Below are 14,664 nucleotides of genomic sequence, written 5' to 3'. Positions count from 1 at the left end.
TCGTAGCATCGCTTAAAACATCCCAAACTCTTGGTGTAGATCACATCTGGTAATACCATTAGTTGGGCTGTAAGAAGCATTTAACATCTAGACTTGGTTTTTGCTTTGTCTTCCCTCACTAGCTTAAATATTAATGAATATATTAATATTGCAAGGGAGCTTGCTGCATTAAAGCCCAATGAAGGGAGCAGTGATACTTGTGTGTTTGAAACCATATTTTGACTTGTAAATCTGTTCTACACGTGGGGCCAGGCTCAGATTCTGATCTGCCCCTCAGTTCCATCCTTACAGACCCCCCAGGTGATTTTATCTTGGCTGAGAGCCTTCCCCCCATCCTGGCTGGTTCTACAGAGCTGAGCACAGCCTTGTGAACGTGCTCCTTAATTCCTGAGCAGGCTGCCCAGGATGCTCCCTGCCTTGGTTTCCTCACTCCTGTTTTTGCATCACTTCAGTGCTCTGCACTGTGTTTTTCCTGGGAAGCTGGAAGCATGAGGCTCTCACAGGACACAGAGCTGAGTCATGGGATGGTTTAACTGGAACCAAACCAGTACAAGGGAGCTCAGGTCCCACAGAGCCAGCTGGGCAAAAGTACAGCCCCTGTGAGCAGTTAGCCATGGAATCATGGAAGGGTTTGGGTTAGAGGGACCCTAAAGCCCAGCCAGTGCCACCCCTGCCATGGCAGGGACACCTTCACTTCCAGCCCCAGTGTCCAGCCTGGCCCTGGGCACTGCCAGGGATCCAGGGGCAGCCCCAGCTGCTCTGGGCACCTGTGCCAGGGCCTGCCCGTGACAGTACCCATGTGAAATGCAGATCTTAGGGGAATGTAGGCTCTGTGATTGGAGTTTGTAGCACATGGGCTGGATCTGGGAGGAGGGGAGGGAGGCAGGCAGGACACGCAGACCTCTCCCTTCGCTGGGCACGTGAGAACTGCACTGCTGAAGAACAGTTTCCTAAACTGAATGGCAGACCTGGGAAAACTCCAGGAGGGCACCGCTGCTCTGGGACTGCTCCTTCCCTGGCACGGCACACCCTGAAGGTTCTGTGTGTCCATCCCTGCCCTCGGTGTGCAGCCTTGGCAGAGCCAGGAGCGCTGGGCAGCGCCCGCAGGTGCTGGTGGGAGCCCTGGCTGTGCTGGCTGAGCTGTGCTCTGTGGTGTGACCTGGCCTCTGTCTCCGCAGCCCCCGGAGCTGGAGCAGCTGGGCAGGGTGGTGGAGCTGGACAGTGACATGGCAGACGTCACCCAGGAGCCAGCCCAGGAGCCCTTGGCAGAGGATGCCCTGGCCGAGGAGCAGGAGGCAGTGCCAGCGTCCACGCACATCGCATCCACCCAGGGCATCAACCCCTACGTCCTGCAGGTCAGTGTCCTGCCCCTGCTCTCTCTGGGAGATGAGTGGAGCTCTTCTCAAGGGCGCTTTTGCCCCCCAGGGGTGGTCACACACCAGCCTGTCATGGTCATGCAGCCCATGGCGTGGGACTGAGCTCACACAGCACACCTCTGTGCTGGGGAAAGCCCACGCGTGGAGAGCTCAGTGCTGGCGTGGAACACCTTCAAGGCAGGGCTCAGTCTCCAGAACTCTGGCCTGTGGGCACTGGGACAGCTGAACTGAAACCAGAGCAGCTGCCTTGGGCCTCTTCTGCCTTGGTAGAAAAAATGTTTTGGGGTAACTGGTCTTGATTTGGGGCTTGGTGCCGATGCTTTTATATCACAGTAGCACAGATTTGGGTTGGGAAAAACCATAAACCCATCCCACCCCACCCCTGCTGTGGAAGGGACACCTTCCCCCGTGCCAGGCTGCTCCAGCCCCAGTGTCCAGCCTGGCCTTGGGCACTGCCAGGGGTCCAGGGATGGAATTCCATCCCAGCCCCTGCCCACCCTGCCAGGAACAATTCCTCATTCCCTATATCCCATCCAGCCCTGCCCTCTGGCAGTGGCAGCCATTCCCTGGCTCCTGTCCCTCCAGCTCTTTGTAATTTTTATGGAAGGACAGAACCTTGAACACTTGTGGGCTTCTCCCTGTAGTGACAAATAGAGCCGAAGTTACTCCTTAAGCTGACAAACAGCAGACAGAGCTAAGATGTGAGAAATCAGGATTATTGTGGGATGTCACCCCCATCCCCAGGGAGTCCTGTCCACTGGTGTAATGAGTAGTTGTAAAACCTGCTCCATCAGGCAGCAAGCCTCAGCTGTGCCTCCAGTGTTCCTTGGAATGTTTGCAGCGTGGCTCTGTTTGGTCATGTGCTGCATGTAGGAGTTCTTCTGGGTGGGAAGAGCTGTTTTGATGAGCTTAGTGAGCTGCAGCTGGGGGAGGGACTGCTGATGTTCTGCCTTGGCTTCCCACATCCTCAGATCATGAAAGCTTCCTTGCTTGCTGATGACGACGACCTGGATTTGATCCTGGATTATCCTGGGAAGCAGCCTGTCAAGATGGACACTTCCCAAGAGATCTGCTCCCCAAGGCTTCCCATTTCAAAATCACAAGGACAGAAAAGACACTCAGGTATGGTGAGAAACCACAGATTGTGTGAAGAAAGGTGAATTTTAACATGAAGAGGCAAAATCCGGGGGTCTGCAGCAGTTCCTTCCTGCCACTCCTTCCTCCTCTGTTCATTCCCTGCTCCAGCACGAGCCCTGCCCTGAGTGCTCCAGTGCCTGGAGCACCTCCTCACCTCCTCTGATGCTTGCACTGATCTTTTCACCTTCTTTTCTTTCTCTTTTTTTTTTTTTTTCTGCTTATGTGGGTTTTTTCCCCTTCTAAGATCTCCCAGAGGCACCAACATTGCAGCTTGGTTTGGAGCTGGCCTGTGGTGGCTCTGCTGTGGGCACCAGCTGTGCCCTGCACAGGGCAGCCCCCCAGATTCCCCCACTGCCCAGACCTCGCCCCTTGACCCAGTGCACCCACTAAGTGGTGCTTTCTGTAGGGGTATTGAGGAATCCTCTGGGAACGAGCAGGGAGGTACTCCTGATGGAGGAAACCCAGTAATTCAGATCTGTTAATCAGTTCAAAGCCCACGGGACTGGCAGGGACAGCCCTGAGGTGTGTGTGAGCCCTGCTGATCCGTGTGCCACCCCACTTCTGTTCTGATGTCGTGATTCCAACATTAAATCAGGGATTCCTTTGGGGATGGCCCAGTTTGGGCTGGGGCTGTGCCTTTCCCTTTCCTGGGAGGGCCCCATGTGTTCCTGAGGGCAGTGCTGGAGGGTCAGTGGGACTCAGCACTGCACGCAGTCACGCTTAGCTCCCTGTTCCCATCACACCATCCAAACATTTGTCACTGGCTGTTCTGGGAATGCCTGAAATCCCTTCAAAGCCCAGAAATGCCCTCTGAAATACAGATGCCCTTCCACTGAACCGTTCTTCCTGCTTCTCCCTACCAGCTGCTGGGCTGCTGCAATCCAAGTTTGCCAGTGTCCTTTCCCAGTCGCCGAGCGCTGCCGTGGCAGACGCCAAGGGCCCCAGGACTTTGGGCAGCGGCCCCTGTGCTGCGCCGTGGCCGGCAGCGTCGCCGCTGGCCGCGGCGTTCGCCGTGCCCGCGGCCGTGCCCGAGGTGCAGGTGAAGACCGTGGGGGCCCGCAGGCAGCGCGGGCTGGTCCCTCTGGAGAGGTCCATCACCTACGGGAAAGGGAATCTCCTGATGGACATGGGACTCTTCATGGGCCGCTCCTTCCGCGTGGGCTGGGGACCCAACTGGACGCTGGTCAACTGTGGGGATCAGCTGAGCGGCTCGAGTGACGTGGAAGATGCTCAGCTGGAGCCCGTGGAGTACGGGTTCCTGCCCACTCCCGTGGCTCCCAAATCGTGAGTAGTGCTTTCCTTCAGGAGGGATGGGACAGGCTCGCCCTCCATGGCTGGCAGAGTCCTGGCTGCAGGTCGCTGTTCCTTCTGACGTGCAGGATGGTGTTAGCCATGGAGATCTGCTTCGTGGCCCTTCTTCACAAAAATATCTCTGTCAAATCCTGCAATAGCATAGTAAGAGGATTTGGGTTTTCTTTTTTATCAAACAAATAACACTGTCACCCAGCACAAGGTTAAAGAGAAGATTCTAAGTTGTTGTCCAGGAACTTCCAATCTCTTGGCTCTCCCTGAGGACATCTGCCCTAGCTGAGGGCGTTCTAGTTCAGCTTCTCAATTGCCAGACACCTTCATACTGCCTGTGCATCCAGCAGCACATGGGCCTTTAGGGTCTCCATACCTCACCTAGACTGGAATATAGCCCAGTCCCACCTTTTAAGTGCTCCAGAAAGCTTGTCTGGATGTTCTCTAGCAAATGCGAAGTGCTGAGGAATGAGCTGGGGTGAAGGCATGCTTACTGCCTCTGCAGAGTTCAGTGAGTCATAGTTTATTCACCAAATCACAAAAGGTTTTGGGATCAGACACTTAAAGACCATCTTGTTCCAACCCGCTGCTCTGGCCAGGGACCTTCCACTACCGCAGGTTGTTCAGGGTCCCAAATCCTGGCTCCAGATCCCAGGCTCTCACCAGGATCTTCCTGCCTTGGGTCATGTTTTACTGCAGTGTTAATTAGGACAAGCTGCAGGATGAGCAGCAGCTCTACTTGCATGGAGAACCTGCAGAACTTTTGCTACTTGGTCTATCTCCTCTTTTCCTCCAGACTCACAGAATCTCCTTTCAAAGTTCACGTGGAAAAATTGAGTTTGGAACAGTGGAAGATGGACAGAGACAAGGAGCTGTATCTCACCCCTCTGGAGATAAAGCTGAAGCACAGCACTGTCCATATGGATGAGCCCTGTCCTCTCCTGGCCCCCAACCCCGGAGTCTCTGCTATCCATGACTATGCTGACTGGGCCAGGAGAGCATCTGAGGACCCCACTGTGGCAGAGAGTGAGTGTAGAACCATCCTTCTCACACAATGGTTTGGGCTGGCACAGCCCTGCCAGCCCACGCAGTGCCAGCTGTGCCCCACAGCCACCTTGTCCCCAGCCCAGAGCACTCAGTGCCACCTGCAGGGGACACCTGCAGGGATGGGCACTGCAAAGCTGCCTGGGCAGCCCCTGCCAAACACAGTGGGGGCAGTGAACCCTCGGGGCCAGTGAGCCCTCCAGGGTGGGGGCAGCGAACCCTCCAGAGTTACCCTCACATGAGCCCCTCTGAGTCCTGTGCTCCCACTCCTGACGCCGGGTGTGTGTCCCCACAGCCGTTGTGAAGCACTGGTGCTTGGCCTGGACCTTGTGTGAGGCCATCTGGGGCAAGCTGAAGGAGCTGGAGGCCAGCCTGGAGGAGCCCAGCGAGTACGTGCTGGCGCTGGAGCGGCGCCGGGCGTTCTCGCGGTGGCTCTCGGAGACGGCGGCCGGGCGCATCGAGGAGGAGGTGGCCCTGGCCCGGCACGGCAGCCACGTCGAGGCCGTGTTCAGCTGCCTCACGGGCAAGAGGATCGGCGAGGCCTGCAGGCTGGCACAGCAGGCAGGTGAGCACCCCGGGCTGCTGGGCACTGCCCAGGGAATGGGTGCGGCCCCGAGGCTGCCAGAGCTCCAGGAGCCTTTGGACACCAGGGATGCCCAGGCTGGGGTTGGTGGGGGTTTGGGCAGGGCAGGGGTGGCACTGGGGGATCCCTGGGGGTCCTTTCAGCTCAGGATATTCTGTGATTCTGTAAGGTTCCTAAATCGCAGCTTTTGTGTAGAGAGAGAGAGGACATGCACAAAGAGCGTTGAAACTTAGAGAGCTCATTGTCACTGGTTGTTCTGCATGTGAAATGTTCCCTTGTCAGTGACCACAAAATCATGGAATGGGCTGGACTGGAAGGGACTTTAAAGCCCATCCAGTCCCACGCCCACCACAGGCAGGGACTCCTTCCACTATCCCCGCTTGCTCCAAGCCCCGTCCAGCCTGGCCTTGAAGATTGGGTAGGGGCTGCTGCTGGACTCCCTGGTCCCCTTCACTCTGAAGTGATTCCAGTCAGGAAGTGCTGCTGGAGTGCATTTGGAACTGGGAGTTTTCACAGTCACTCCTTTGAATTTTTAATGAATTATCTTTCTAATTGAGCTTCTGTTCAGACATTTTATATTTGGGTTAAAAACATGTATTTTCAGAGCCTTATGGCAGGTTTTATCCCTGTCTGTAACACCAGGCGTTTATGGAGTGGTTTATTTCATAAGAAATACTGGAGTTGTGGCCTCCCCGTTCCTGGAAGTGCTCCATCCCCCAGTGGATGGGGCTTGGAGCAGCTGATCCAGCGGAAGGTGTCCCTGCCATGGGCCGGGGCTGGAAGGGGACGAGCGTTAGGATCCCTCCCCGCCCAAAGCCCGTGCGGTGCGCAGCTGACGGGTGTCCCTGCAGGTGACCACCGGCTGGCGCTGCTGCTGTCACAGCTGGCCGGCAGCCAGCCCGTGCGGGAGCTGCTGACCCTGCAGCTGGTGGACTGGCACCGCCTGCACAGCGACCGCTTCATCCAGGAGGAGCGGCTGCGCCTCTTCGCCCTGCTGGCCGGCAAGCCGGTAAGGACAGCCCCGCGGGCACGGCTGCCACCACGCTCAGGGGCAGGGGGCCTGTCAGAATCCCTGGCTGGATGGGCTGCTGGGGTCCTGCCCACGCCATCTCACAGGGACAAAGGCAAGAGATAGAAGCGCTCTTCTCCACGTGGGGACAAGTGTCCTGCATTTATTTCTGAGGTAGAAAAGAGGCCAGGCCAGCTGCCTCCAGGGGGTTTAAGAGCTGGGAAGGGGGCTGGAGAGGGACTATACCCACTGAGGAGAGGTAAACTAGGGAGAGACCACACTGACACTCGGGTGGGGAAAAAGGGGAAGACCATGTGGCCATGGGATACAAACCATGTGAACAGTGCAAACAGCTAAGTAACTGTTTAGTGCAATACAACAAAAGCAGAAAGGGCCTTTGCATGGTGTCCACAGATGTTTTGTTCAGCCACACGGTGAGCTGTTCAGGGTCCTAGGGCACAGTCATGGGCAGAGCCCAGGTGCCTGTGCCTCCAGAGGCAGGGGCTGCAAGGTGGCATCGGGGCAGTACAAAGAGGAAGGCCAGTGGGGGAATGGGGAGGGGGTGGCTCAGGGACATAGGAGCAAGGGAAGGAGCCAGTTAGGTCAAACAGCTTTTGAGGGAAGCTTCTTGTGTCTCCCTAACCCGGGGAATGCCCCTCAGGGTCTCCACAACTCCCCCTTTTGATATTATTAAGAAAGCTTTTCTGAAGGATCAGCTGGATCAACACAAAGTGACACAAACAATCAAAAGCGCCCATAAGACAATTTTCAAAATGCAAACAATTCTGAGCACCCAGTGTCCAAACAGATTTTCTGGAGCATCTTAGAGCTGGCAGGAGGGATGTGGGGTTTTCTTAGCACAGTTTATGACAAAACTGAGTCAGGAGAAGGTTCCTTCAGCAGGGAAGGTTCTCTGCCACCTGTGGCAGTGTGGTTGGCTGTGACTGGCTCCGTACGAGGTAGTGTAGGGGGTGCTGTGCCTGTTGGAAACTCCAAGGAGAAATCATTAACTTTTAAGAAAAAGATGGTTACTTTAGGGAAACTTTCCTTTCTTTCCCTCCCAATCACCCCCACCCCCTCTGCTGAGCCATGCCACGCAGCCACAGGCACTGCAGGCTGGGGCTCCTGTCCCAGAGCCACCTCCTGCTGCTGCACACCTGGCTCCAGGGGTGGCCGAGCAGGGTGTGTGGCTCCAGGGGTGGCCGAGCAGGGTGTGTGGCCCAGCAGGGTTGTGGCCCCAGGTGTGGCTGAGCAGGTTGTTGCTGCAGGTGTGGCAGCTCTCCGAGAGGATCAGTGTCAACGTGTGCTCGCTGCTGGACTGGAAGCGCTGCGTGGCCGTGCACCTGTGGTACCTGCTGCCCCCCACGGCCTCCATCTCCAGGGCTCTGGCCATGTACGAGTCAGCCTTTCAGGTGGGTCACTCCCTCCTGCCCTGAAGGAGCCCTGCAGGCTGCTCCTGCCTGCTGGTGCTGCAGAGGCTCTTGTGAGCAGCCAGGAGTTGCTGAATGTGGGATTGAGTGTGGGATGAGAGGGAATGGCTTCCCACTGCCAGAGGGCATTGTTAGGTGGGATATTGGGAAGGAATTCCTGCCTGGGAGGGTGGGCAGCCCTGGATCCCTAAAAGCATCCCAGACCAGGGTGGACAGGGCTTGGAGCAGCCTGGGACGCTGGAAGGTGTCCCTATGGTAGGGGGTGGAATTGGATGATCTTACAGGTCCTTTCCAGCCCAAACCATTCTGTGATTCTACAGAATCACAAGTTCTGTGGAGAAAACCCATTTATGGAGCGTTTCCAGGTTTTGTCTAGCTGTGTGACAGCTGGACAGAATCAGGATGAGGGACAGTGGCAAACAGCAGGAAAGCCCTTTGGAGGCAGGCAGCCTGTTCTGCCACTGGGGTCATTGTTCCTCAGCTGCCTTGTCCAGCAGCCCATGGTGCCCCACACCCCGTGTGTGCCCCCAGCCACTGTCCCACACCCCATGTGTGCCCCCCAGACACTGTCCCACGCCCCGTGGCTCCATGCATTATGCAGAGCCCTGTGTCTCTCTGCAGAGCTCTCGGCTCTGTGTGCAGCAGGACAAAGGGTTCTGCTGAAAAACATGTTTAATCATTAACCAAAGCCAGCTCAGCCCTCCATCCTCAGGGCAGCCTCAGCACAGCAGCAGCTCTGGAAACTTGTCCCTGGTGTTTGCTTCAGTGTTCAGTGTGCACAGTGCTGAGCACTTGTGAGCACCCCGCTGCAGGAAAGCTCTCAGCGGGTTGTTCTGACTGACTCAGTGTGTCCTGTGCTGCTCGTGGCTGCAGAGAAAAGGCTCCCTGGGATGCACCCACTTCATTCCATCAAGGCCCACGTGGTTTTCCAGCTGTGAAAGCCTTTGGGCATACAGGCTGTGTGTGAGAGCTGGCTGTGCCTCCAGAGCCACCTGTGTGACTGTCACACAGCTGTGTGTCACAGCTGGCTGTGCCTCCAGAGCCACCTGTGTGACTGTCACACAGCTGTGTGTCACAGCTGGCTGTGCCTCCAGAGCCACCTGTGTGACTGTCACACAGCTGTGTGTCACAGCTGGCTGTGCCTCCAGAGCCACCCGTGTGACTGTCACACAGCTGTGTGTGTGAGCTGGCTGTGCCTCCAGAGCCACCTGTGTGACTGTCACACAGCTGTGTGTCACAGCTGGCTGTGCCTCCAGAGCCACCCGTGTGACTGTCACACAGCTGTGTGTGAGAGCTGGCTGTGCCTCCAGAGCCACCTGTGTGACTGTCACACAGCTGTGTGTCACAGCTGGCTGTGCCTCCAGAGCCACCCGTGTGACTGTCACACAGCTGTGTGTCACAGCTGGCTGTGCCTCCAGTGCCACCCATGTGACTGTCACACAGCTGTGTCTCAGAGCTGGCTGTGCCTCCAGAGCCACCCGTGTGACTGTCACACAGCTGTGTGTGAGCTGGCTGTGCCTCCAGAGCCACCCGTGTGACTGTCACACAGCTGTGTGTGAGAGCTGGCTGTGCCTCCAGAGCCACCCGTGTGACTGTCACACAGCTGTGTGTGAGAGCTGGCTGTGCCTCCAGAGCCACCTGTGTGACTGTCACACAGCTGTGTGTGAGAGCTGGCTGTGCCTCCAGAGCCACCCGTGTGACTGTCACACAGCTGTGTGTCACAGCTGGCTGTGCCTCCAGAGCCACCCGTGTGACTGTCACACAGCTGTGTGTGAGAGCTGGCTGTGCCTGTCAGCAGGGGTTTTTAAGAGCTCAGTGTGAGACATGAACCTGCCCCAGCATTTTGGGTTCAGGTTTTTCATGTTGGTCCATGGTTCTGGGGAGGCTCCAGCTGCAGGGGCAGAGTTTCCTGAGCCTGCTGAGTTGTGGAATTCAGTTTTGTTCAGAATATGATCTTCAAACTTACTGTTAGAACTATCTCCCTAGAACACCTCAGAGTGTGAAAAATACGCCTGCTGTCCTCTGCCTCCTTACCTGGAGGACTCTGGGTGTGTCATTGAGGAAGATGACAATGGAGGAAGGCCCCTGAGAGATGTCTGCTTCCATTTGTTGAAGCTCTACAGTGACAGGTAAGTGGGCAGAGAGTTCAATAATATTTAGAAAAGTCATGATCAGTCAGTGAGTGCCTGAGTTCACCAGCCAGGGGTGTGAAATCAGCCTGAACCTCTTGGAGCAGTCCAGGATCAGCCCCACGTGTACCCCTGACAGAAGGTGGTGTCACCTGGGGCTGTTTGTGGGGTTTTAGGTGCCTTCTGTGTCTGAAGAGAGCAGGAAGGCTTCTCTGTAGCTGCCTTTTTTGAAGGCACTGACAAATCTGCAGGGGAGCACCTACAGAGGAAAAGGGGTGACAGTCTGGGTGCAGACTATAAGGGATTGGCAGTAAATACTGTTGATTTTCTTCTTAAAAAAGCAAACCAAACCCCCCACCGATGTAAATCACACACGTGGAGGTGGGTGAAGGGAGGGGACTGGGTGTGATTTTGTGGGCACAATCAGCTCTCCCAATTAGCAGTTTTCCTCTGCAGGTCCTATGAGCTGGACCAGCTGCTGGACCCCAGGAGTGTCACCTCAGACCCGCTGGATTTCCGCCTCAGCTGGCACCTGTGGGAGGTGCTCCGGGCCCTGAACTACTGCCACCTGTCCCAGCAGAGCTGGGGAGTGCTCAACACCAGCTATGCTGCCCAGCTGGAGAGCGAGGGGCTGTGGGAGTGGGCTGTGTTCGTCATGCTGCACGAGCCGGACACGCAGTGAGTGACCCTGGGTGGCTGTCCTGGGCTGGACACAGCTGTGAGTGACCCTGGGTGACTGTCCTGGGCTGGTCACACCCTGAGTGACCCTGGGTGGCTGTCCTGGGCTGGACACGCAGTGAGTGACCCTGTGTGGCTGTCCTGGGCTGGACACGTAGTGAGTGACCCTGGGTGGCTGTCCTGGGCTGGTCACACCCTGAGTGACCCTGGGTGGCTGTCCTGGGCTGGTCACACCCTGAGTGACCCTGTGTGGCTGTCCTGGGCTGGACACACCCTGAGTGACCCTGGGTGGCTGTCCTGGGCTGGACACACCCTGAGTGACCCTGGGTGGCTGTCCTGGGCTGGTCACACCCTGAGTGACCCTGGGTGGCTGTCCTGGGCTGGACATGGCTGTGAGTGACCCTGGGTGACTGTCCTGGGCTGGACATGGCTGTGAGTGACCCTGGGTGGCTGTCCTGGGCTGGTCACACCCTGAGTGACCCTGGGTGGCTGTCCTGGGCTGGACATGGCTGTGAGCGACCCTGGGTGGCTGTCCTGGGCTGGACATGGCTGTGAGTGACCCTGGGTGACTGTCCTGGGCTGGACATGGCTGTGAGTGACCCTGGGTGGCTGTTCTGGGCCTGGACACATCCTGAGTGACCCTGGGTGGCTGTCCTGGGCTGGACACACCCTGAGTGACCCTGTGTGACTGTCCTGGGCCTTGCAATAACTTGGGGTCAGTCCTAAAGACCTGTGGTTGCAGTGGCGTCTCCCACATGGAGCTGTGCTCCCGGAGGTCTTTGTGCCACTCGGGAAGATCCCAGAATCCCAGACTGGGGTGGGGTGGGTGGCAGGGGCCATGCAGCCCATCTCCTGCGGTGTCCTTGCGGGTGGCAGGCGGGCAGTGACAGGCTGCCCTGTGTCCCCAGCGTGCGGGAGAAGGCCGTGCGGGAGCTGCTGAGCCGGCACTGCGCGCTCGCCGAGAGCCCCGAGTCCTGGGCCAAGGAGAGCTTCCTGACACAGCGCCTCTGCGTCCCCCCACGCTGGATCCACGAGGCCAAGGCCGTGCGGGCCAGGATGGAGGGCGACAAGCACAAAGAGGCCCTTTTCCTCTTCAAGGCTGGCCACTGGAACCAGTGCCACAAGCTGGTGGTCAGGCACTTGGCCTCAGGTGGGTCTTGCTGCTCCCCTTGCGCCCTTGAGCAGCACACAAAGGCATGGCAGGAGTAGGAGTGGGATCCCCTCTGCTCTGGAGCCAGGCTGGCACAGCTGGGGATGCTCACCTGGAGAGGAGAAGCTCCAGGGAGAGCTCAGAGCCCCCTCCAGCGCCTAAAGGGGCTCCAGGAGAGCTGGGGACAAGTGGAAGGGGGTGGGATTGATGGTATTTAAGGTCCAGTGAGTGACACAGTGATTCCAAGCCGTGGGGTGGCCAGTGAAGGGACCAGGCTGGGTTTGTAGCAGCAGTTAGCACAGAGGGCCTGGCAGTTCCAAACCAGCTCTCCCTGGATACCTGGCATGGTGCTTTTCCTGGGCAAACAGGGAAGCAGGGCAGTGCTTTCCCTGCTGCACTGCCCCACCTTGCTGGAGCACAGGGACAGGGGCGGCAGTGGCCTTCTGTTCCCTGCTCTGTGTGTGTCCCTGCTCTGTGGTGGCCTCTGTTCCTAACTCCAGTTCTCTCCAGATGCAATTATCAACGAGAACTACAAGTACCTGAAGGGATTCCTGGAGGACCTGGCGCCCCCGGAGCGCAGCGCTCTCATCCAGGACTGGGAGCTGGCGGGGCTGGTCTACCTCGACTACATCCGTGTCAACGAGATGCTGGACAGGATTCAGCAGGTATGGCCAGCCCCTTCCCCGAGCCTGGGCAGCTCCCCGGGCTCTGCGTTGGAGCTCTCACTGGCTCTTGAGGGGCAGTTGGTGCTTCTCTTTGGCAGGCACTTCAAACAGAACATGGGGCATCTCTAAAACCGGGCTTTGCTGTCACAGCAAGGGGTGGGCTGTGCCCTGTGGGTGTGTGACAGTGACAAGTGAAAGGGACGGGACAAACCCAGCCGTCTCCATGTCCATTACCCCAGTTTCCTGCCCAGGCTTCCCCTTTGCCTGCTCTGGTGTGAATTCAGGCAGGTTTTGGTGTAGTGTCACTGGTGGGTGGTTTGGCCTTGGAGCTGACCCGTGTTTGCTTCCAGCTGGATGTTTCCACCTACGAGCTGGAGCGGTTACACACCAAAGTGACGTCCCTGTGCAACAGGATAGAGCAGCTGCAGTGCCACACGGCCAAGGACCGCCTGGCTCAGTCAGGTATGGTGACACCCTGGCCAGCAGCTCCCTGGGACAGCCAGTTCCACACTGGCTGACACCTGGGCAGCAGCTGTATCCCCAGCTCACAGAACCATTTAGGTTGGAAAAGACCTTTCAGATTGAGTTCAGCCGTTCCCCAGCACTGCCAAGGCCACCAGTGACCCATGTCCCCAAGTGTCACATCCACAGGGCTGGGAAATCCCTCCAGGGATGGGGACTCCACCACCTCCCTGGGCGGCTGTGCCAGGGCTGCACAGCCCTGTCTGAGAAGGAATTTTCTCAGTATCCAAGCTGAGCCTCCCCTGGCCCAGCCTGAGCCAGTTCTCCCTTGTCCTGTCCCCGTTCCCTGGGAGCAGAGCCCGAGCCCCCCCAGCTGCCCCTTCCTGCCAAGGAGTTGAGGAGCATGAGAAGGTCCCCCCTCAGGGCTCCTCTTCTGCAGGCTGAGCCTCCTCAGCCCTTTGAGAGAAGAATTTTCCCCAATATCCACCCTAAACCTCCCCTGGCCCAGCCTGAAGCCGTTCCTTCTCCTCCTGTCCCTGTTCCTGGGAGCAGAGCCTGACCCCCCTGGGCCTCCTTTTCTGCAGGCTGAGCCTCCTCAGCCCTTTGAGGGAAGAATTTTCCCCAATATCCACCCTAAACCTCCCCTGGCCCAGCCTGTTTGCTCTCCCGCTGTGGCTGCAGTGCCCGTGCTGCGGGAGGGAGCAGGCAGAGGATGGCACATCCTTCCCTGCCGAGCCGCCCCCGCCCCGGCTGGCTGTGCTGCGCCGCGCTCCCGGCGCGGAGCACACGCCGAGCGCTGTCCCCGCTCTTGCAGACATGGCGAAGCGCGTGGCCAACGTGCTGCGGGCGGTGCTGAGCCTGCAGCAGGGCCCCGAGGCGGGCCCCGAGCCCGCGGAGCCGCGCGTGCCGCTGCGGCTGCTGGCCCCGCACATCGGCCGCCTGCCCATGCCCGAGGACTACGCGCTGGAGGAGCTGCGCGGCCTCACCCAGGCCTACCTGCGCGAGCTGGCGCTGGCCGCGCACTGAGCTCGGCACGACTCACTCTGGCACGGCACGGCACGGCATGGATTGGGATGGCACGGGCAGCCGAGGCAGAGCCGCCCCTGGCACGCGGCTCCTGCCCGGCGCCCCGCGCGCGCCGGAGATCTTCATGCATGAGGAGTATCGAAAGGTTTTTATCAAAAAATATAAATAAATGCTCTAGATTATTTTCCTGTCTTTTTGAAAACCACAAATAAAATGTTTATAGTACTCCCATGGGTTCCTTTGCTTTTAAGGCAGGGGTTTTGGGGTTGGAGGTGTGTGTCCTTGCTGTGTCACCCCGGGATGGTTGGGCTGGGTGCGTGGGAGGTAAGGACAGCCCCGGAATGTCTGATACAATCCCACCTTGCCTGCGGTGGTGATCAGGGTAGGCTCCTCCAGAATCTCGGGAGGAAACATCACTCATCTCCAGGAGTGTGCGGAACCCAGATAAGCCAGGCTGTGGCCTTTTGGTACTGAAAGGGGCTCCAGGAGAGCTGCAGAGGGACTGGGGACAAGGCCTGCAGGGACAGGAGCCAGGGAATGGCTGCCAGTGCCAGAGGGCAGGGCTGGATGGGATCTTGACAATGAGGAATTGTTCCCTGGCAGGGTGGGCAGGGGCTGGGATGGAATTGCCAGAGCAGCTGGGGCTGCCCCTGGATCCCTGGCAGTGCCCCAG

General features: G+C 58.1%; 1 protein-coding gene across 6 annotated transcripts in view; it reads left to right on the top strand.

The window, feature by feature from the left end:
• NUP98 (nucleoporin 98 and 96 precursor) overlaps positions 1-14,219 on the top strand; it is a 36,800-nt gene extending 22,581 nt beyond the window's left edge. For 4 of the 6 annotated variants that reach the window (XM_038140665.1, XM_038140635.1, XM_038140645.1 and 1 more), the window contains 13 exons: positions 1,179-1,355; positions 2,348-2,498; positions 3,377-3,797; positions 4,612-4,841; positions 5,155-5,424; positions 6,294-6,451; positions 7,720-7,863; positions 9,868-10,010; positions 10,467-10,688; positions 11,597-11,838; positions 12,349-12,503; positions 12,854-12,965; positions 13,780-14,219. In XM_038140665.1, the coding sequence (XP_037996593.1) occupies positions 1,179-1,355; positions 2,348-2,498; positions 3,377-3,797; positions 4,612-4,841; positions 5,155-5,424; positions 6,294-6,451; positions 7,720-7,863; positions 9,868-10,010; positions 10,467-10,688; positions 11,597-11,838; positions 12,349-12,503; positions 12,854-12,965; positions 13,780-13,991 (2,637 nt within the window). In that variant the 3' untranslated portion in view covers positions 13,992-14,219. Of the gene's footprint in view, positions 1-966; positions 1,037-1,178; positions 1,356-2,347; positions 2,499-3,376; positions 3,798-4,611; positions 4,842-5,154; positions 5,425-6,084; positions 6,201-6,293; positions 6,452-7,719; positions 7,864-9,867; positions 10,011-10,466; positions 10,689-11,596; positions 11,839-12,348; positions 12,504-12,853; positions 12,966-13,779 lie in introns of those variants that run through there. The other 2 variants (XM_038140675.1, XM_038140684.1) reach the window with 2 other exon arrangements.
• The last annotated feature ends 445 nt before the right edge of the window (positions 14,220-14,664 follow it).

Source organism: Motacilla alba, chromosome 1 (assembly GCF_015832195.1).
Source record: "Motacilla alba alba isolate MOTALB_02 chromosome 1, Motacilla_alba_V1.0_pri, whole genome shotgun sequence".
NCBI classification, from domain to species: domain Eukaryota; kingdom Metazoa; phylum Chordata; class Aves; order Passeriformes; family Motacillidae; genus Motacilla; species Motacilla alba.
The sequence above is the reverse complement of the archived record's forward strand: the minus strand, read 5'-3'. Positions and strand labels throughout refer to the sequence as shown.